General features: G+C 37.7%; 1 protein-coding gene and 2 pseudogenes across 1 annotated transcript; 2 read left to right on the top strand and 1 right to left on the bottom strand.

The window, feature by feature from the left end:
- Positions 1–6240: 6240 nt before the first annotated feature.
- LOC124959281 (GTP-binding protein SAR1b-like) lies at positions 6241–13515 on the bottom strand (annotated as a pseudogene).
- A 526-nt stretch (positions 13516–14041) lies between these two features.
- LOC124959280 (olfactory receptor 4C5-like) lies at positions 14042–15345 on the top strand. Its single transcript, XM_047517833.1, has 2 exons — positions 14042–14656; positions 15007–15345. The coding sequence occupies exons 1-2, from the start codon at positions 14042–14044 to the stop codon at positions 15343–15345; spliced, it is 954 nt and encodes a 317-aa protein (XP_047373789.1).
- Positions 15346–21535: 6190 nt separating this feature from the next.
- Positions 21536–22454, top strand: LOC124960651 (olfactory receptor 4C45-like; annotated as a pseudogene).
- The last annotated feature ends 1293 nt before the right edge of the window (positions 22455–23747 follow it).

The following is a 23747-nucleotide window of genomic DNA, read 5'->3' as shown; positions in this document are numbered from 1 at the left end:
AAAAATAAATGGTCACATGGAATATCACGGATCCAAACTTGATAGTAAGTAAAAGTTCTTTAATTTTCAGTTTTTTAAAAAAATTTGTTCTTTTTAAATATACATGACAATAAAGTGTGTTTTGACATGTTATACATACATGGAGTATAATTTGTTCTAATTAGGATCCCGTTCTTGTGGTTGTGCATGATGTGGAGTTGTACTGGTTGTGTATTCATACATGAACATAGGAAATTTATGTCCCATACAGTCCACTGTCTTTCTATGCCCATCCGTCCTCCCTTGCCTTCATTCCCCTTTGTCTAATCCACTGAACTTCTACTGCCCCCTTGCCTACCCCTTATTGTGTGTTTGCATCCACAAATCAGAGAAAATATTCAGCCTTTGGGTTTTTGTCATTGGCTTATTTCACTTAGTATAATGATCTCCAGATCCATCCATTTACCAGCAAAAGTCATAAAGTCATTCTTTTTGAAGGCTGATTAATATTCCATTGTGTATATATAACACATATTCTTTATCCATCAATCAGTTGAAGGGCACCTAGGTTGGTTCCATAGCTATTCTTAGTTATTTTCACTTGAGATGCTCTAAACATTGATGTGGCTGCATCACTGTAGTATGCTGATTTCAAATCCTTTGGGTACATACAGAGGAGTGGGGTAGGTGGGGTCAAAGGGTGTTTACATTCCAAGTTTTCTGAGTAATCTCCAAACTGCTTTCCATAGTGGTTGCACCCAATTGCAGTTCCATCAACACTGTATGAGTGTACCTTTTCCCCACATCCTCACCAACCTTTATCATTACTTGTATTATTGATAATTGTCATTCTGACTGAAGTGAGATGAAATCTCAGTATGGTTTTAATTTGCATTTCTCTAATTTCTAGAGATATTGAACGTTTTTTCATATACTTGTTGACCATTTGCATTCTTTCTTCTGAGAAGTGCATGTTCAGTACCTTTGCCCTTTTATTGATCAGGTCATTTGGTTCTTTGGTATTAAGTTTTTTGAGTTCTTTGTATGTCCTGGAAATTAATGCTCAATCTGAGGTGCAGGAAGCAAAGATTTTCTCCTATTCTGTAGGCTCTCTCTTAATGTACTTGATTGTTTCCTTTGCTGTGAAGAAGCTTTTTAGTTTGATGCCATCCCATTTATTGATTCTTGAATTTACTTCTTGTGATTCAGTAGTCTTGTTGAGAAAGTCAGTTCTTAAACTGACTTGATAGAAAGTTGGGCCTACATTTTCTTCTATTTTGGGCAGAGTCTCTTGTCTAAAGACTAGGTCCTTGGTTCACTTAGAGTTTAATTTTGTGCAGGGTGAGAGATAGGTGCTAATTTTCACTGTATTACATATGGATGTCCCAGCAGCATTTGTTGAAGAAGTTATCGTTCCTCCAATGTATGTTTATGGCACCCATGTCTAGTATGAGATAACTGTATTTATGAGGGTTTGTCTCTGTGTCTTTTGGTCCATTGGTCCTCATGTCTGGTTTGGTACCAATACCATACCATTTTTGTTACTATTGCTCTGTAGTATAATTTAGGGTCTGGTATTGTAATGCCTTCTGCTTGACTTTTCTCACTAAGGATTATTTTGGCTATTCTGGGCCTCTTATTTTTACAAGTGAATTTCATGACTGCTTTGTTCTAATTTCACAAAGGATGTCATTGGAATTTTGATAGGAATTACACTGAATCTGTATAATGTTTCTGGTGATATGGCCATTTTGACAATAATAATCCTGCTTATCCAAGTGCATGTGAGATCTTTCCATCTTCTAAGGTCTTCCTCAATTTCTTTCTTTAGTGTTCTGTAGTTTTCATTGTAGAGGTCTTTCACCTCTGTGTTGATTCATTCCCACACTTTTTTTTCTTGATTTTTGAGGCCTTTAGGAATGGCATAGTTTTCCTAATTTCTCTGTCAGTTGGTTCTTCATGATGTATAGGACTGCAACTGATTTATGGGTTTACTTTTATACCTTGCTACTTTGCTGAATTTGTTTATGAGTTCTAGCAGTTTTCTGGTGGAGTTTTTGGGTCTTCTAAATATAGGATCCTGTCTTTGATGAATTAGAAATATTTTTAGTTCTTCTTTTCCTATTCGTATCCATTTAATTTCTTTCTTTTGCCTAATTGCTCTAGTTAGAGTTTCAAGGAATACATTGAATTGAAGTGGTGAAAGAGGGCATCCCTATCTTATTCCAGATTTTAGAGATAATGCTCTCGTTTTTTCTCCATTTAGAATAATGTTGTCCTTGGGTTTAACTTATATAGCTTTTATAGTGTTGAGGTATGTTCCTACTACCCCTAATATTTCTAGTGTTCTGAACATGAAGGGGGTGCTGTATTTTGACAAGTGCTTTTTCTGCATTTATGGAGATAATTATGTGATTCTTGTCTTTAAAGTTATTGATGCGATGAATTACATTTATTGATTTTGTAGGTTGAACCATCTTTGCATCCCTGAAATAAATTCAACTTGGTCATGGTGCACTATCTTTTTAATATGTTTTTATATGCAGTTTGCCAGTATTTTATTAAGAATTTTGCATCGATGTTCATGGCTATTGGTCTGCAATTTTCATTTCTTTTGTGTCTTTGATTTTGATATCAGGGTGATACTAATTTCATAGAATGAGTTTGGAAGGGCTCCCTCCTTTTCTATTTCATGGAATTATTTGAGGAGTATTGGGCTAAGAATCCATCTGGTCCTGGGCTTTTCTTGATTGGTAGGCTTTTGATGGCTTCTTCAATTTTGTTGCTTGAAATTGTCCTGTTTAAATTTTCTATGTACTCCTGATTAAATTTGGGTAGCTTATTTGTCTCTAGAAATTTGTCAATATCTTCAAGATTTTCTATTTTATCGGAGTATAAATTTTCAAAATAGTTTCTGATTATTATCTGTATTTTACTGGTGTTTGTGGTGATATTCCTTTTTCATCACAGATTTTAGTAATTTGAGTTTTCTCTCTCTCTTAGCTTGGCTAAGGGTTTATCAATTTTGTTTACTTTACCAAAGAACCAACTTTTGTTGATTTTTTGTTTGTTTCAATTTAATTGATTTGGGCTCTGATTTTAATTATGTTTTGTCTTCTACAACTTTTGGTATTGATTTGTTATTAATTTCGTAGGTCTTTGAGGTGTAATGTTAGGTTACTTATTTGGTGACTTTCAATTCATTTAATGAATGAACTCAATGCAATTAACTTTCCTCTTAGAACTGTCTTCATAGTATCCCAGATATTTTGATATGTTGTGCTACTATTCTCATCTACCTCCAATAGTTTTTAATTCATTTCATTTCTGATTTCTTCTGCTATCCATTGGCCATTCATTATTTTTTTGTGTGTGTGGGTATTGGGGATTGAACCTAGGGGCACTCAACCACTGAGCCACATCTCCAGTCCTTTTTATGTTTTATTTAGAGACAGGCTCTTGCTAAATTGCTCAGGGCTTCATTCACAGCCTCACTCAGGGCCTGCTGGGGCTGACTTTGAACTCATGATCCTCCTGCCTCAGTGCCTCCCAAGCTGCTGGAATTACAGGCATGTGACACCATGAACAGGTAGCTATACATTGGCCGTCCAACAGTGTATTATTTAGTTTCCAGGTGTTAAAGTATCTTCTATTTTTTATTATGATTTCTAATTTTATTCCATTGTGATCTGATGAAATGCAAGGTATTATGTCTATTTTTTTTGTATTTGCTAATAGTTGCTTTGTGGCATAAGTTATGGTCTATTTTAGAAAAAGGATTCACATGTTGCTGAGAAGAAAGTGTTCAGTCATTAATAGATAAAATAGTCTGTAAATGTCTGTTAAGTCTAAATTATTAATTGTATGTTTTAGTGCTATAACTTATTTATTTAGTTTTGTTTAGAGGTTTTATCCAGTGATGAGAGGGGTGTGTTAAATTTATCCAGTATTATTGTGTTGCGATCTATTTGATTCTTGAAGTTGGGAAGGGTTTGTTGGATGTATGTAGATTCTCCACTGTGTTCCCTACTTTTCTGTGTCTAACTTCATTTTTTTTCCCTGTGATTTATACCATTATTTTATGGGTTTTCTAACCAGATGTTAGATATATGTTGATTTCTTTCTTTTTCTGTTCTGTACAGATTTTTGGTTTACCTGAAGTTAGATTAAATGCTATTTTTTTGTTGTTGTTTTTTGGTGGTGGCATTGAGAACAATTTAGTTTAGAAAAATGCCTATCCAGTTATTGAAAACCTTTTATGAACTGTGCATTAAAGTTTTAAAAATATCCTTGAAAGATAAGGTTCTTTTGTGATTTGACCCTTTTTTTTAAATTGAATTTATTCCTTTAGTTTGTATTTTTAAAATACCAAAAAGCTTTTAAACTTATCTAGTCAAATATTTTTGTTTGCTTAGTGTACTTATTTCTGTAGTGAACCTTTTCTGAATATAGTTGGTGGTTTTTCATCTTTTGAGTATTTAATTTATGTTCTCTCAAACTTGCAACAAGTATTTCCTGAATAAGAATAATGCTATGTATTTTTAAATTTTTATTATTTTTTATCAAGAATCATATTTGTCACATTATTGTAAGTATTTTTCTAATCAAGTATATCAGGTACAGGGGAAGGTATGTTTTTAAATTTATGATTCAACTTTGAAATTTATGATAATGATGTTCTTTAATAACTCTACACCACCTGCTATTTTTGTATTTTATATATAGGAAACTTTAGAAGCATTGAGACCAGGATCTGAACCCACATCTTGTGACTAAGCATCAGTGTTAGTTAAAAAAAATTACTCTCTCTGACTCTAAATAACACACTCTATCCAACAAATTATGGTGGCTCTCTTTCCTCAGTTTAAAAGTGTCAGCTCTCTTCATAAATTGAATTTTGATTTGCAAAAATGACTTGAAATCTAAACATGACTAAAGATCACCAGAGAGTGAATTCTGAATTTTCAAATAAATTTGGAGAATGCTAGAGTGTATCATACTCTCTGTTTTATTCCATTCAGGATGTGCTTCTTCCAGGGTATTTGATTTTAGCCTTCACTATATGTATTCTTACAGTCCTTGAATGTAACATGAACCAACAAATTTAATGACCTGAGTATATTTTACTGAGCTTTGAGCATTCACTAACTTCATTTGATTCTGAAATGTGACTATATCATCTTCAATTTCAAATTGAAGTCACCTGATATTTTATAGTCACCCTGAAAACAAGTTAAAACTGACAAGGTTGACAAACTGCCCTGCAGCCCCATCAGTACTGGTGACTACAGAAGACATTGAAGTGTAGACACCCATTGATTCATGCCTCTGCTCTTCCTGTGGTCCTTTTTCTATACTTGTTTTTCAATGGGGAAAAATACTGTGCAGTTCTTAGGAGACTATCCATACATGAACAATTATAGGAAAGATTCCTCAATGAGCAACCTCATAAAAGCATGCTTGGTATGAGGATTAGGTGTATTTGTGTGTGTGTGTGTGTGTGTGTGTGTGTGTGTACCTGTGTGTATGAGAGAGAGTAGAGGCCTATGAGCTCATTATATGACTAATAGTTTTCTCCAATCTTTTTTTTTTTTTTGCCCAACAAGGAGGCCAAACATTAGAGTTTGTTTTATTGCATGATGATTGCATGAGAAAAAGTATTATTGAAAATTATAAGGCATCATGCTATCATTTATAAGCTAATTATTAACTGTACACTCAAGAGGCAGTCATATAATCTAAAATTTAAAAACTAGTTCCGGGGGCTGGGGAGATAGCTCAGTTGGTAGAATGCTTGCCTTGTAAGCACAAGGCCCTGGGTTCGATCCCCAGCTCCCCCCAAAAAAATAAAAATAAAAATAAAAATAAAAAAAAATAAAAACTATTTCCATAAAAGTACATAAACATTTAACATGATGAGCTTTTAAATATGGTTTAAAGTTGCAGATTCACATTGTTAAAAAGTGCTTCAAATGTACTGCTGCAAAGTTGCTCTTTATAAATGGTGCTGGGGGTAATGTCATATTATAAACTTTAAAAACTATTTGTATGGAATTAGAAAGCAAACATTGGGATATTCAAACTTACTTGAATCAGTTTTCAATTCTCACTCAAATTAAGTTGATTTAATGTTAATAATTAAAAAACGTCTATTTTAAATCCAACAAAGTCTATTAAATTCAAGTTATGCAGGTTGAATGATCAAATCTTTGAGTAGGCCTGAATGTCGAGACCTGGAGCTGAGGTGGGTTGATGTTGATGTTAATCAATGTACTGCGCCATCCAGCGGAAGCCTTCTCCATAACCTTGTCTTTTGAGCACACTGCACATGAAAACTTTTAAAGGTCAGGCATTCAGTTCTTTCAGAGACACACTGCGCTTTCCTGTTGTCTGACCATATAAACCAAACATTTCTCGTAATCTCTCTTCACTGATGGCTTCAGGTCTGTCAATTTTATTCCCAAGAATCATCAGTGGAGGCACATTAGCAATGGTTTCATCTGTCATTAATGAATCAGGTTCTTCTTTTGATTTGAACAGTCTTTCATGGTCTGCACAATCCACAAGCAATACAATGCCACTGGTAGAAGGAAGGTAGTTTTTCCATACTTGGAAAATGTTCTTCGGGCTTGAACATGTCCACCCAGATCAAAAGTTGTAAAAGTCATTTTTTTTCAAGATGGCGGACTAGAGGGCTGCTGCATTTCGTGTTGCTCCAGGATGCAGGATACAAAAGAGGAGATAGTGAGAGACTTGGGACCAACTCAAAGCCGCCGGGTGAGTCTCTCCCGTTGGGGAGGTGTCCCGGATGGGGCGGTAGCCCCGGAACGCAGGGAACTTTGTGAAGTAGAGTTGCTCGGCGAGACACCCCTCCCCCCCGCTAGAGCTGTAACACGGACAACTGGGATTATCGTAGAGGAGGCGGCTCAGCACAGCGCTTGGACTCGGAGCAACCACTGGGGCTCCGGATGGCTGCCTGAGGAGGAGCTGCGTGGCGAGCTGTTTGGACTCAGAGCAACCGCTTCTGAACACCGGGGGGTTGCCCGGAGGAAGAGGAGAAGCGCGGTGGGTCCCTTGGTCTAGGAGTGACTGCATCAGAGCCACAGTCGGTTGCCAGAGGAGGAGGCAAGTGGTGAGTTGTTTGGACTCAAAGCGACCACTCATGAACACCGGTGGCCTGCCTGGAGGAGGAGCGCGGTGGGTCGCTTGGTCTTGGAGCCACTGCTCCTGAACACCCGGGGGGCTACCCTGAGGAGGAGGAGGAACAGGGCTGGTCACTTGGACTCGGAGTGACTGCCTAGGGCTACGGGGGGTTGGCGGGAGGAGGAGACACAAAGTGAGTTGCTTGGACTCCTAGTGACTGCGTCGGAAACTGGGCAGCTGTACAGAGGAAGAGGTGTGTGGTGGGTCTCTGGGTCTTGGAGCTATTGTACGGGGCTCCAGGTAGCGGCTCAGAGGAGGGGCCACATAGCCAGGCGATTAGGTGCAGAGCAGGGTCCCAGGACTGGCTTCTTGGTGGAAGAGCCACACAGAGACACGCCTAGGGGCGGAGCGAAGTTTCCAGCACAGTGGGCAGATTCTCTAAGGAGAGGCAGCCTAAGGAGACTTGTCTGTGAAGGGTGAGGCTCCCAACGCAGGAGGTAGGTAAGGGCCCCTGGGAACGTTGCAGAGGAAGGCAGCCCAGCCCAGGCAGTAGTTGGAGATTGAGGGGAACCTCTAGGAGGGGAACTGACCAGCGAGACCTCCCCACCGGGTGAGTCTTCCCTGCCGGGTGAGGTTTTCCCACAAGGATGGTAAAACCAGAGACACAGGCACAAACAGGCCTTGCCTCAGCCCACAGCCTAGTTCCCCTTTGGATGACCATTGATCAACAAGCGGAGGCACCTCTGCCCACCATCAGGGAATATAACCCACCTGAGAGTCACCAACCATAGAGAGGCAGCTTCCTTGTGGAGCACCACAATATCAACTTCCTCCAAGACTGCAAGCTACTGAAGGATAAGAGGGGATATACTAGCAATCTTCAGGGACATTATAAGTCAATAGAGGAAATCTGCAATATCTTAATGACCCACTGATTCCTGAACAATATGAGAAAACAAGGGAAGAAAATGCCCCAAACAAATCTAGATGTTACATCAATAAAATCCAACGACAGCATGGCAGAAGAAATGACAGAAAGGGAGTTCAGAATGTACATAATTAAAATGATCAGGGAAGCAAACGATGAGATGAAAGAGCAAATGCAGGCATTGAATGAGGAGAAGAAAGAGCAAATGCAGTCATTGAATGATCGTACCAATCGACAGTTAAAAGAGCAAATACAGGAAGCAAAAGATCATTTCAATAAAGAGTTAGAGATATTGAAAAAAAAACCAAACAGAAATCCTTGAAATGAAGGAAACAATAAACCAAATTAAGAACTCCATAGAAAGCACAACCAATAGGATAGAACACCTGGAAGACAGAACTTCAGATATTGAAGACAAAATATTTAACCTCGAAAACAAAGTTGAACAAACAGAGAAGATGGCAAGAAATCATGACAGAATCTGCAAGAACTATGGGATATCATGAAAAGGCCAAATTTGAGAATTATTGGGATTGAGGAAGGCTTAGAGAAACAAACCAAAGGAATGAACAATCTATTCAATGAAATAATATCAGAAAATTTCCCAAATCTGAAGAATGAAATGGAAAATCAAGTTCAAGAGGCTTATAGGACTCCAAATACACAAAATTACAACAAACCCACACCAAGGCACATTATAATGAATATACCTAACATACAAAATAAAGACAGAATTTTAAAGGCTGTGAGAGAAAAGAACCAAATTACATTCAGGGGGAAACCAATACGGATATCAGCAGATTTTTCAATCCAGACCCTAAAAGCTAGAAGGTCCTGGAACAACATTTTTCAAGCTCTGAAAGAAAATGGTGCCAACCAAGAATCGTATATCGAGCAAAACTTACCTTCAAATTTCACAATGAAATAAAATCATTCCATGATAAACAAAAGCTAAAAGAATTTACAAAAAGAAAGAACATTCTCAGCAAAAAAAAAAAAAAAAAAAAATTCTCAGCAAAATATTCCATGAGGAAGAGATAAAAAATAAAGAAGCAAATCAGCAAAAGGAGGAATTATCCTAAAGGAACTGTCAAATAAAGGAGGAACCAAGGTTTGTCAAAAAAATAAATAAATAAATAAATAAAATTTAAAAAATGAACCAAATGACCGGGAATACAAATCATATCTCAATAATAACCCTGAATGTTAATGGCCTGAATTCATCAATCAAAAGACATAGACTGGCAGATTGGATTAAAAAGAAAGATCCAACAATATGTTGCCTGCAAGAGACTCACCTCATAGAAAGAGATACCCATAGACTAAAGGTAAAAGGATGGGGAAAAACATACCATGCACATGGACTCAGCAAAAAAGCTGGAGTATCCATCCTCATTTCAGATAATGTGGACTTCAAGCCAAAGTTAGTCAGAAGGGATAAAGAAGGACATTTCATACTGCTTAAGGGAAGCATAAATCAGCAAGATATAACAATCATAAACATCTATGCCCCAAACTGTGGATCATCCATGTATGTCAAACAAATCCTTCTCAATTTTAGAAACCAAATAGACCATAACACAATAATACTAGGTGATTTTAACACGCCTCTCTCACCACTGGACAGATCTTCCAAACAAAAATTGAACAAAGAAACCATAGATCTCAATAACACAATCAATAATTTAGACTTAACAGACATTTATAGAATATACCATCCAACCAAGAGCGAATACACTTTCTTCTCAGCAGCACATGGATCCTTCTCTAAAATAGACCATATATTATGCCACAAAGCTAATGTAAGCAAATACAAGAAGATAGAGACACTACCTTGTATTCTATCAGATCGTAATGGATTGAAGTTAGAAATAAATGAAAGAGTAAAAAACAGAAACTACTTCAACACCTGGAGATTAAACAATATGCTATTATATGATGAATTGATAACAGAAGATATTAGGAAGGAAATTTAAAAATTCTTAGAGGTAAATGAAAACAAAGAAACATCATATCAAAATCTCTGGGACACTATGAAAGCAGTACTTAGAGGAAAATTTATTTCATGGAGCACATTTAATAAAAGAAGTAAAACTCAAGAAATAAACCACCTAACACTACAGCTCAAAGCTCTAGAAAAAGAAGAACAGACCAACACCAAAAGTAGTAGAAGACAGGAAATAGTTAAACTCAGAGCTGATATCAACGAAATTGAAACAAAAGAAACAATACAAAAAATTGACAAAATAATTAGTTGGTTCTTCAAAAACATAAACAAAATTGATAAACCTTTAGCCACACTAACAAAGAGAAGACGAGAGAAAACCCAAATCACTAAAATTCAGAATGAACAAGGAAATATCACAACAGACACGACTGAAATAAAAAACATAATTAGAAGCTATTTTGAAAATCTATACTCCAACAAACTAGAAAACTTCGAAGACATCAGCAGGTTTCTAGAGACATATGAATTGCCTAAACTGAACGAGGATGACATACACAATTTAAATAGACCAATTTCAAGTAATGAAATAGAAGAAGTCATCAGAAGCCTACCAACAAAGAAAAGTCCAGACCTGATGGGTTCTCAGTCGAGTTCTACAAATCCTTTAAAGAAGAGTTCATTCCAATATTTCTCAAAGTATTCCATAAAATAGAAGAGAAGGGAACCCTCCCAAACTCCTTCTATGAAGCCAATATTATCCTGATACCTAAGCCAGACAGAGACACATTGAGGAAAGAAAATTTCAGAACAATATCCTTAGTGAACATCGATGCAAAAATTCTCAATAAAATTTTAACAAATCGCATACAAAAACATATTAAAAAAATAGTGCACCATGATCAAGTGGGTTTCATCCCAGGGATGCAAGGTTGGTTCAACATCAGGAAATCAATAAATGTAATTCACCATATCAATAGACTTAAAGTCAAGAATCACATGATTATTTCAATAGATGCAGAAAAAGCATTTGATAAAATACAGCACCCCTTCATGCTCAAAACATTAGAAAAATAAGATAGTGAGAACATTCCTTAACATTGTAAGGCCGTCTATGCTAAACCCATGGCTAATATCATTCTAAATGGTGAAAAACTGAAAGCATTCCCCCTAAAAACTGGAACAAGTCAGGGATGCCCTCTTTCACCACTTCTTTTCAATATCGTCCTTGAAACTCTAGCCAGAGCAATTAGACAGATCAAAGAAATTAAAGGGATACGAATAGAAAAAGAAGAACTCAAACTATCCCTATTTGCTGATGATATGATTATATAACTTAGAGGAACCAGGAAATTCCACCAGAAAACTTTTAGATCTCATAAGTGAATTCAGTAAAGTAGCAGGATATAAGATCAATGCACATAAGTCTAAGGCATTTTTATACATAAGTGATGAATCTTCAGAAAGAGAAATTAGGAAAACTACCCCATTCACAATAGCCTCGAAAAAAATAAAATACTTGGGAATCAATCTCAAAAAAGAGGTGAAAGACCTCTACAATGAGAACTACAGAACACTAAAGAATGAAATTAAAGAAAAGCTTAGAAGATGGAAAGATCTCCCATGTTCTTGGATAGGAAGAATTAATATTGTCAAAATGGTCATACTACCAAAAGTGCTATACAGATTCAATGCAATTCAAATCAAAATCCCAATGATGTACCTTACAGAAATAGAGCAAGAAATTATGAAATTCATCTGGAAGAATAAAAAACCCAGAATAGGTAAAGCAATCCTTGGCAGAAAGAGTGAAGCAGAGGGTATCACAATACCAGATCTTCAACTCTACTACAAAGCAATAATAACAAAAATGGCATGGTATTGGTACCAAAATAGAAAGGTGGATCGATGATACAGAATAGAGGACACGGACACAAACCCAAATAAATACAATTTTCTCATACTAGACAAAGGGGCCAAAATATGCAATGGAGAAAAGATAGCCTCTTCAACAAATGGTGCTGGGAGAATTGGAAATCCATATGCAACAGAATGAAACTAAACCCATATCTCTCACCATGCACGAAACTAAACTCAAAATGGATTAAGGACCTCGGAATCAGACCAGAGACCTTGCATCTTATAGAAGAAAAAATAGGTCCAGAGCTTCAACATGTCGGCTTAGGACCAGACTTCCTCAACAGGACTCCCATAGCACAAGAAATAAAAGCAAGAATCAACAACTGAGATAGATTCAAACTAAAAAGCTTTCTCTCAGCAAAGGAAACTATCAGCAATGCAAAGAAAGAGCCTACAGAGTGGGAGAAAATCTTTGCCAATCATACTTCAGATAGAGCACTAATCTCCAGAATCTATAAAGAACTCAAAAAACTCTACACCAAGAATGCAAATAATCCAATCAACAAATGGGCTAAGGAAATGTATAGACACTTCACAGAAGAAGATCTACAAGCAATCAACAAACATATGGAAAAATGTTCAACATCTCTAGTAATAAGAGAAATGCAAATCAAAACCACCCTAAGATTCCATCTCACCCCAATTAGAATGGTGATTATCAAGAATACAAGCAACAACAGGTGTTGGTGAGGATGTGGGAGTTAGGTACACTCATACATTGCTGGTGGGGCTGCAAACTAGTGCAGCCACTCTGGAAAGCAGTGTGGAGACTCCTTAGAAAACTTGGAATGGAACCACCATTTGACCCAGCTATCCCACTCCTTGGTCTATACCCAAAGGACTTAAAATCAGCATATTACAGAGATACAGCCACATCAATGTTCATAGCTGCTCAGTTCACAATAGCCAGATTGTGGAACCAACCTAGATGTCCTTCAATTGATGAATGGATAAAGAAACTGTAGTATATATATACAATGGAATATTACTCAGCCATAAAGAATGATAAAATTATGGCATTTGCAGGCAAATGGATGAAATTGGAGAATATTATGCTAAGTGAGATAAGTCAATCTCAAAAAAACCAAAGGATGAATGATATCGCTAATAAGTGGATGATGACACATAATGGGGGGTGGGAGGGGTTAGTGTTAGGGTTAGAATTAGGGTTAGCGAGGGGGGCAAGAATGGAGGAAGGAAGGACTGTATAGAGGGAAAAGAGGGGTGGGAGGGGTGGGAGGGAAGGGAAAAAATAACAGAATGAATCAACCAACATTACCCTATGTAAATTTATGATTACACAAATGGTATGCCTTTACGCCATGTACAAACAGAGAAACAACATGTATCCCATTTGTTTACAATAAAAAAAAAAAGTTGTAATAGTCATACCAGCAATAGTCAGTTCTTCCGAAGTGGGACGTAATGTTGGGACCTGTTGTCCAAGTCTGTCATCTTTTAGCATGTGTAGCAATGTTGTTTTTCCAGCATTAACCAATCCAAGAAACACCGATTTTCCGGTTTTCTTATATAATCCTTAAAATTGTAGTACACTGCTGAACCCACTGTAAATCCAATCAAATATGAAGGACACATCCATATCTCACAGGACCAGGTAAGGAAACTGAGGCCCACGAAGAGGCTAACCTGCTGTCTGTCATCTTGAGTTTCCTGAAGTAACAGTGCCTGGCAGTCTTGGGTCCTGCCCAGAGGGACATCATGGCAGCCCCAAGGAGCATGGATGGGACCCATGGACCCTCCGGGTGAAAAACAGGCACCTCTTCTTCTCAGGGCCACCAGCAGGAGCCCAAGCTGGGCCTAAGCCTTAAAGTGTGCCTTCCTTGGGGTCCACAGCTGCTGCCCACCTGTCTGCGCAAGCTGCCACTCACCTGAGACGGGAGTGAATGCAATTCCCTCCTCCGAGCGGCCCTACACTTTCTGAGGCAGAATTGCAAAGAGCTATCAGTATTCTCCAATCTTCAGTCTTGAGTTTTCTGCTAGGGAAGTACATCAGTGTTACAGAAAAATTCCTGATCCAAGTTATTTGTTCGTTCAAAACTTGCCACAATTTAAATCTTTGTACCTTTTCATGGATAAATCAATCACACTCATGCCAAGCTGCATTCATGGAGCAAGTGAACCGCATGACAGAATTCTTCCTGCTGGTCCTGACCCAGAACCCACATGTGCAGAAACTCCTATTTGCTGTATTTCTGATCATCTACTTCCTCACCCTGTTAAGCAACCTACTCATTGTTATGATGATCACCACCAGCCCAGCCCTGGGTTCCCCCATGTATTTTTTCCTGTCCTTCTCATCCTTCATAGATGGCTGCTGCTCTTCTACCATGACCCCTAAAATGATATTTGACTTACTTGCTGAAAAGGAAACTATCTCCTTTAGTGGGTGCATGACTCAGCTCTTTGCAGAACATTTCTTTGGGGGAGTGGAGATCATCCTGCTCACAGTGATGGCCTATGATCACTATGTGGCCATCTGCAAGTCCCTGTGCTACATGATCACAATGAACAGGCGTGTGTGTGGCCTACTGGTGTCCCTGGCCTGGGCTGGAGGATTTCTACACGGTCTGATCCAAACTATTTTCATGGTCTGGTTACCCTTCTGTGGGCCAAATGTCATTGATCATTTCATCTGTGACCTTTTTCCCCTCCTGAAACTCTCCTGCAGGGATGCTCACATCTATGGGCTCCTTGTGGCTGCCAACAGTGGGCTGATGTGTGCCACTTGCCGCTGACCAGCAGGACAAATGACAGGTACTCTTCAGAAGTTCATGAAGCAGTTTCCGCTTTATTCGGATAACACCCTCAATATATAAGCAGTCTCATGCATAAGCAATTGTAATCAGATATGTCCATCCAATCCTATTAAAGGTCAAGCGATCACGAGCTCAAGCATACATGTAAGATATATCTGTCCACGCACTAGGCGGCTGAAATAATTATCATACAGCCAATGGTAAACACTTCCTGTTTTTCTCAAGGTGCATTCAGCATGCCCTTTGGCTCTCTGCCAGTCGCCATCTTGAGTGCATGTGGTGTAACCCTGGGCCCCGGGTCTTGCCTGCCACAGATGTGCATGATCATTTTTGCTATTCTCATCACGTCCTACCTCCTCATCCTGTGCTCCCTAAAGACTGGAAGTCCTGAAGAGCGGTGGAAGGCTCTCTCCACCTGTGCCTCCCACATTGCTGTAGTGGTCCTCTTCTTTGTGCCCTGTATATTTGTATACTTTCAGCACATGGTGACCTTCCCCATTGACAAAGTGGTGGCTGTGTTTTATACTATGGTGACACCCATGCTAAACCCTTTAATCTACACCCTCAGAAACACAGAGGTGAAGAACGCCATGAGGAAGCTCTGGGGCCGAAGACTCATCTTGGGCAATGATTCGAATGAAGAGAGAATATAAAACAAAATCTACTCACATTTTAACTTAAAAGATTAGTATTTGATTAAATGATGACTAAGGTGTTGCCTATTAGGAAAACTCTGAAATTTACAAATTAGTTACCACAGGAAAGTACATTGCTAGCTAGCATAAAAATGTTGCCACATAGTTTATTCCATCAGTTTATGTAACCAATATGACAATTTGAGGCAAAGTTTGGGGACACATTCCAATACATTCCAATAGACTGAGTAACTGCAATATTTTAGCAAATGGACTTCACATTAAAATTTTGTTGAAAAATATAATTTTAATTCCAACTACTGAAATACAGGTAGACGTATTACTGCAAAAGACAGAGAACAACACAAAACAATTTTTTTTAGGAATAAGAGTCATTGAGGCAGGATTTACCCAGAAATTAATACTATTGTGCTACAGACCTCCAGGGGGCTCCATTTATCTTAAAATATTGCTGTTTCCAGAATAAATTGTTGTCTGCTGAAAGTCATACAGTGGTATACAATTCTTCCAGGTATAGTCATAGATAAATCTTGGACATCATTTCTCAAATAGAAGACCCTTCCTGAGGAGCTTTCCTACACACCAATAAAAACTATTATGGGTTGTATTTGTTCCTTGGCTAATAAGGACAAAGACAGCTGACACAATAGAAAATGAGTTATCTGAATAATCAAGGAAGACACTCAATACATTCAAAATTGAGTAGAAAATTACAGACAAAGTCTATGGGAGTAATTTAGATGTATATAAAATACAATTTTAAGAAAAGGGGCCCAGATTTAGAAAGAAAGAAGAAAACAATTCAGGTTCAAGTCCAGGACACAAGTCTTACAAATCTTCTTAACACCACTTCCACCATTATAAAGACTAAATCCAAATGACTCCTTCACCAAGCCCATGTCTTTTATTAAATACATATTAATTACATGCAGGTGATTTTCAGCAGGTTAGTAAACCATTCACTCCAAATGGAACATAAGGTTGTCTTACTTTTTCTTGCTTTCCAGCCCATGTTTTTAAAGTAGGACCATGTTCACAGAAGTGACTGATCTGTGTCACAGAACGACTTAGCAGCCAATTTTTATTCCCTCAGACTTCTTTTTCCCTCCTATAGAAAAGCTGAAAGACACCCTAGGATGGAAGGGCCATACAGGAAAACAACCTGGATCACTGAGTAACCGCAGGGAAGAAGCTGGGCTGGAGAAACACCAAAAGCTAGTGGATAAACAGGAAATAAAATTGTATATGTTAAACCACTAAGATGTGGTTTTGCCACCATAGCAAATCACAATTTGTCCTGACTAAAGCACAAACTAACTTTGTGCTTTAGAAGAGGTATCAGTGTTAACGTGAAAGGAGTTTAACATAACTATTGCAAGTATCTTGATTCTCTCAAATAGTGTAGGATGTGTTCATAGCAATCCTTATAAAACCAAGCCCATGTAGGGACTTTTTTTGATTCAGTGTAACTAAATGACATATTTAAAACAATTTATATACCTTCATCTTATTCCTGTTACTTATAATATAAGACAATACTGAAGGAAATTATATAACTTTATACTACATGAGTGCCAAGAAAAATTATGACTTCCAATGTGAGCTAGGACTGCAAAGCCTCCAGAGCATATCCTCTTGACAGATCTTTTCCTACATATTCTCCCTCAGGCTGTACTCCAATTTCACCACCAATTCCCTATGATCTATATACCCCACGCTTTCCTTGAATCTCAGAAGATTATGCTTGCAATACCTGCATCACCTTCTCCCCCAACACCTAGCAACACAGCATGGTTAGAGATCTGCTTTTCCTGGGGAAGCAGAGCAAAGTGAGCACTGAACTTTGCAAAGGACAAAACACCAAGCCTGCCTCAATCAAACCCAGCACTGACTGCACAGCTGGTCTGGTCTCCAAGCCCACAACACCAGCAGGCTGAACCCAGCAGCTTCAGATCTTCAGCTGAAGATCTTGTCCCATTTCCAGACCATCCCACATAGATTCAGCCTCAGGCCTGCTCACAGCAGCTATGAACCCTATTTGTGAAAATGGTGCAGCTGCTCTGGAAAACAGAAAGAAACTCCTTAAATTGCTTAAAAATCAAAGTACCATATGATGCACAATCCCATTTCTGAATATTTATACTAAAGAATTGAAGTCAGATTGCAACTTTCTAAAAGTCTAAAATTATTTCAACATGAAAGACCAGCAAGACATGGTGGTGCACACTTGTAATCCCAGCCATTCAGGACACTGAGGCAGAAGATCACAGATTCAAGGCCAGCCTCAGCAACTTAGTGAGACCCTGTCTCAAAATAAAAAATAAAAAAGGCCTGGGACTGTAGCTCATTTGCAAAGCATCCCACAATTCACTCTTCAGTAGCCCAAAAAGGTAGAGAGCAAAACATCTCCCAAAATTCTATAAAATAAAATAGTTGACATAAGAAAATATAAGAAAATACCTGCACTTATTGTGTTATTGTGGCATGATTAGAGAGGTGGAAATTTTCAAATTTATAGGTGAATGGATAAATAAATTGTGGAGTATACATACAATGGAATGCTACTCAATCTTATAAAAGAAGGAAACCCTGTCATATACAACTACACAGATGAACATTTAGTATTCCAGGCTAGGTGAGAAAAAAAGAGAGGGTATCAAATACCACCTTATTCCACTCCTATAAAGTATTTCAAATATTCAAACTCATAGAAATAGAGAGTAGAGTGGTAGTTTCCATAAGCTAACTGAAAGGAATAGTTCAGAGAGTTTATTCAACAGATACCAAGTTTTAATTATGCAAATTGTTCAATATCTATAAAACTGATAGTATATTAAAATTTTACTATGTATTGTTCTTGGACTTTTGTTACACTTACGTTTTCTGTCATATGATGTGTGTCTATGTTGCTTGGTTATGGAAATTTACTGTGCATTCAGTCACTAATATGTACCTTTATTATCCCCTTTAACATTAAAGTAAAAATTGACTGATTAAGAAAGTATTAAGGGAGAGGAGGACTATGAGTGAGGTTGGGGACACTCTAAGGCAGCAAAGTGATGACTACTGAGAACAGAGAAGATAGCCCTTCTTTCCTTTTCTGTGCTGGACTTCTGGAGTGTCTCAGTTTGGTTTAAAGGTTAATAGCAAAGAAAGGTGTTTCCAGGTGAGGTGGCAGTCATTCTTTATCACCTCAGAAGATGTGGGAGATGAGATAGTGGTGTGGTCTCCTTCCCAGGTGCTCAATGTTTCTCTATCCACAGTTTTTACATGACTATGATGTTCTCATTAGCTCCTGTTGGAAGCATGGTTCCCAAGTCTACCTGTCAGTATTTTCTCTCTCCAATAACCAGTGTGTGTCCCGTACAAGATTTCCTTTTAAGAAGTTGATATCCTCATGATTTTAAATCATGCAATCTTTGGTAGCTGGGAATCCTGCCATCTAAATCCCTTCAGTCCGTCACTAATAAGCATGCACAATCGCCAGCATAATCAGACAGAGTCTTGATCACTGGCAGTTTCATCCTTCAGAGCATATCTTTGACACTAGTCATGTTTCACAGAAAAATTCACTCTCTGGTCTTTGATCTATGGCTAAAACCAACCCATATCCTAGGCCATGGTCAACAAGATCACAATTTGCAAAAGGAATTTTCCAAAACAGTATTACTTAAGTTTTATCCTACACTGTAGTCTGGACATATGTTGAGTCCCACCTTAAGTGCCTTTCTAGAACTAGCCACTAATGATGCTCGTGGACACCAAAGGAGTAAGCAAAGGACTTTTACTGTTGCCTTGGAAAATATTTTAGCAGAGCCAATTACAGATCCTCTGGGTACTTGAGGGGTCAAATCATTCCCAAACCCTGGAGTCTCAGAAAGTCAATTTAAACATTTCTCTAGAGTCTATGAGGGGAGTATATAAAGAAGTGTCTGTGAGCAAATGACAGCAGCAGAGGCATCACTGATAAGATGGAGACTTGTTTGTGAGATCCCACTCCTGAGCTGAGTGGGTTTTCAGGGTAATAGAGTTGAATGGAGAACTTAGAATCCCCTCTCCACACTGCTCCTAGGCTCATAGGAAGCCAAAGATTGTCCAGATTAATTGAGAAAACAATGTCCAACCACAGGATTCATTTGTATGTTTTGTGATTAATATAATGACTTTTCCTGATTTGAATAATTAGGTTGAATTCCTTTTGTTTTTAATTTGGATTGACCATACTTCAAAATACCTGAAAATATTTTTTTTTTCTGAAAAATTATTCATTTATGCTTTCATAGGAAACCAAGGATGTGGGCAGGCAGGAATTAAGTACTAGAGGTATCAAAGTTTCCTAACTGAAATGGTTTCTTTTTCTGAGTAAATCCAGAGTGACAAAGAACCAAATAAACTAAAATGTCCACATTGGAGAATTGTCTAGAGTGACAATAATTACAGTCTCAGCTCATGGACTCCATGGAAAGCTATGCTGCAAACTCTCAGAGGGGAAGAAAACATTGGCAGAGAATTCCACCATCACCAGGCCCAGGTCAGTGTAAAAGAAACTCTTTTCTCCTAAAACTTTAAGCACAGTAATTTGATAGAGCAAATTTATTTTCTCTGAAGTTGTTTTTGTAAGTACACATTTGATTGGAAGTTTGGTGTTTTGTTATGAAAATGACTTTGGACATGAATTTCCAGTGAAGATATCAGTGGAAAACATGATCTGTAATTTTGCCAAGTCGGATGCTGTTAAGACTGACTGGAGTCACCTTTAAGACATTGTGATTAATATTTATCTCTATAAATACACTAAATCTGTAGAGTTCTGTTTGTAAAGGCTTAAAATTTTCCCCTATACAGGACTTTCATGTTGCCACTTTGAAATAAGATTGTGAATTAAGTCCATTAAAAAAATTAGTAACAGCTGTATTTATCATCTACAAGAGCCCAGAATAGAAAGGAAACAATTCAGGGGTAGAGAATTTCTGAAACCAAAGATATTTGTTCACACTTTTATGGATGCTGAGGGGTCTTGTGACTGACTGACTGACTTCTGTGTCCAGAATTTGTTTTTTTTTTTGTTTTTTTTTTTTAATTATTGATGTTTTGGGCAGGGATTAGGAAAAGAAGTAAAAAAGACTGAGAGAAAATCAAATACATCATGCTCTTTTGTAACAACATGGACTTAATCTTGAAAGCCCACACCTAGATCATTCAAAAAAAGGAATTTTTAAAATTTTTATATATATTCAATATTTAAGCCAGTTAGCCATGAAAATAACAAGTTCATCTTAACTGACTGAATTTATGCCAACTATGATAATTTCATCCTCTTTATCTGAGCCTAATGTTTATGTCTTGTCAATAGAAAATTCAGGATAAATTCGTGTCTCTTTTAATTCCAGTTGTAAAATGTGACTGGGGAAATACATTTAATCCAGAGTATAACACTGTATCTTGAAATTCCAATGCAAGGAAAATTTATTTGTGAAATACTGTGAATTTTCAGGGGAACATTGTACTGTTTACATCCACATCCAAAGATGTGGAAAGAAGCAGCATGGAAGGGTGGCGTAGAGACATCCACAACATCTGGGGCTTTGGAACGAATGGTTCTCAATGAACTGTACTAGATAATTCCTTGGCATTCAGGAAAAAAAATCTACCTGCAGTTTTATCCTATGTACATGTGCATTCATATGATGGAGAGGAACCACACACAGGTCAGAAAAGAGAGCTGGTTCAGATTCAGAGAAAGGTGGCACTGTTTTATACAATATAGTTTACTTTAATAAAATATAGTGTTCATATGTCCATAGATGTCCATGAAGATAAAGAATTACAACTTCAAAATAATTGTTATTGATGATATTTGTTCTCCTCTCAGGAATGAAGGAAAGCCATCTTTGAGATTTTTTAGAGAAAGCAAGGATGTTCAGAAGTCAAACATAAGTCAACATTCAAAACAACAACTTGATTTCTTGTGGCACCTGTAAGATATCATCACTATTTTATTACAATAGTGTTCTTTACAACTACCTGCAAAAGAGCTGAAGTAATTAAGGCCTGACTCCATCCATTTCAGAGACCAGGAGACAATGGAGTTCTTTAACATGGAATCTGAAATATCATCACTCAGAAATATTGTGGTTTTTTTCAGATGAACCATGTGCCCAAAATACAAACTAAATTGACAGGAAAGATGAGCAACGTAACAGAATTCATTCTTCTGGGTCTCACCCAAAATCCAGACCTGCAGAAACTCTTATTTACTGTGTTTTTGGTGACCTATGTGATCATACTGGCAGGTAATATACTCATCTCTGTCACCATCTTCATCAGCCCAGCTCTGGGCTCTCCCATGTACTTCTTTCTGTCCTATTTGTCCATTATAGACGGTTTCTACTCTTCCTCCATAGCACCCAAAATGATCTTTGACTTGATCTCTGAAAGGAAAGCCATATCCTTCAGTGGCTGCATGACTCAGCTCTTTGCTGAACATTTTTTTGCTGCAGATGAGATCATCTTGCTAATGGTCATGGACTATGACCGCTACGTGGCCATCTGTAAGCCCTTGCACTACATGACCATCATGAGGCGGCAGATGTGTTTTCCTGGTGGGGGCAGCTGGTGTCTTGGGATTCATTCATGGGGCCATACAGATTTTGTTTATGGCCCAGTTACCATTCTGTGGCCCCAATGTCATTGACCACTTTATGGGTGATTTAATTCCTCTCCTGGAGCTAGCCTGCCTGGACACCCACACTTTGGGGGCCCTGATTGCTGCCAACAGTGGGTCACTGTGTTTGATCATCTTCTCCATGCTGGTGGCTTCCTATGCGGTCATCCTGTGCTCCCTGAGGACTCACAGCTCTGAAGGATGCCACAAAGCCCTGTCTACCTATGCCTCTCACGTCACGGTCATTGTCCTGTTCTTTGTACCTTGCTCATACCTGTAACTCAGACCTGTGGTCTCCCTCCCCAGTGACAAAGCTGTGACAGTGTTTTGTACCCTAGTGTCACCTATGTTAAACCCTTTGATCTACACCTTCAGAAATGAGGAAGTGAAAAAGGTTATGAAGAAGCTCTGGGGTCAAATGCTGAAAGCAGATCACAAATAAACCCTGTGGTCAGCGTGTTCAGGCAAGAATATTGAGTGATGGTCTATAAAGCTCTGTTCTCCTTGACTGATTAAAATTGGGACTGTCAATTATCCTGTATGCATCATAATTTTAATTGGCTTATAATCATAGGTATTCATGGGGTACAGTGTGATGATTCAATACATGTAGAGCATATACAATAATCAAATCAGGGTACTTAGAATTTCCACCTCTGTAACCATTGTTATTTTTTTTTCCTCTTGGGAATATTTAAATTTTTTTCTTCTAGTTATTTATAAAATGTGTAATAAATTGTGAACTACATTCACCCTCCTGCACTGTAGAACATTAGAACTTATTCTTCCTACATAGCTTGGTACTCCTTATCCAACCTTCCTCTATTACCTTCTCCACATCTTCCTCGCCTTTAGTAACCACTATTCTACTCTCAACTTCTGCGAAATCAGATGTTTTATTTCCTTGAGAGTGAGCATATGCAGTATTTGTCTGTCTTTTTTCCTTTGAATTGTGTTTTCAGTTTCATCCGTGTTGCTACCATTACAGGAATTCATTTTTTTATGACTGAATAGTTTCATTTTGTATACATTATAATTCTATATAAACATAATTTAATTTGATAAACATAAATATAACTTAAGTTATATTTATCTTTATACCAATGCACTCATAAAATACAGTTTTTAATACCTTTGCTATGGAAGGACATGTACAGGCAAAACTATCATCAGTTCAGAGCCTCATTATGGTGTGACATGGCACCAAGAGCAATATTCTTGATGACTTTCATGCTCTTCACTCAAGTCAGGATTAATTTTTATTTTAAAAGAGGAATAGAAACAGAAATGAAAAGTCTGTAGAACAGTAGGAAATGTCTTCAAAAGTACATTCATCAAAATATGTTTTTTGATCTTCCGGAATCTGAAAGGTTACAGTAGTAGAAAACTTTTCACTTAACACAATTCTAAAAAGAGCATGTCTAACCACAAAAAAAAAAAAAAAAAAACCAACTTATTTTGACAATTGCATCTATACTATTCCTTCTAGTATACAATTGACTACAAAAGGATGTGGGAGCAGAATTGCCTGGAGCAAGGAAATAAAATTGATAAATCTTGGAGAGTTAAAACTGAAAGTATCTGAACTTTAAAGTTGGGCTTTAGACATGAACAAAGGATAAGAAAGAAAGAAAACAGCTGTTACAGGAAATATCAAGTGTTGTAAGGACAAGTTGTGTCATGGCACTGAATGATAATGTTCTCAAATCAGAAGCACAAGAGTGTAATGAAATCC

Source organism: Sciurus carolinensis, chromosome 11, assembly GCF_902686445.1.
Source record: "Sciurus carolinensis chromosome 11, mSciCar1.2, whole genome shotgun sequence".
Taxonomy (NCBI): Eukaryota; Metazoa; Chordata; class Mammalia; order Rodentia; family Sciuridae; genus Sciurus; species Sciurus carolinensis.
This window is presented reverse-complemented; position numbering and strand designations above follow the sequence as displayed.

Excerpts from the sequence above, each read along its gene's own strand:
- LOC124959280 (XM_047517833.1), top strand. The coding sequence starts at position 14,042 with ATGGAGCAAGTGAACCGCATGACAGAATTCTTCCTGCTGGTCCTGACC. Across the intron at positions 14,657-15,006 it reads CCAACAGTGGGCTGATGTGT|ATGTGCATGATCATTTTTGC; the intron begins GCCACTTGCCGC and ends TGCCTGCCACAG.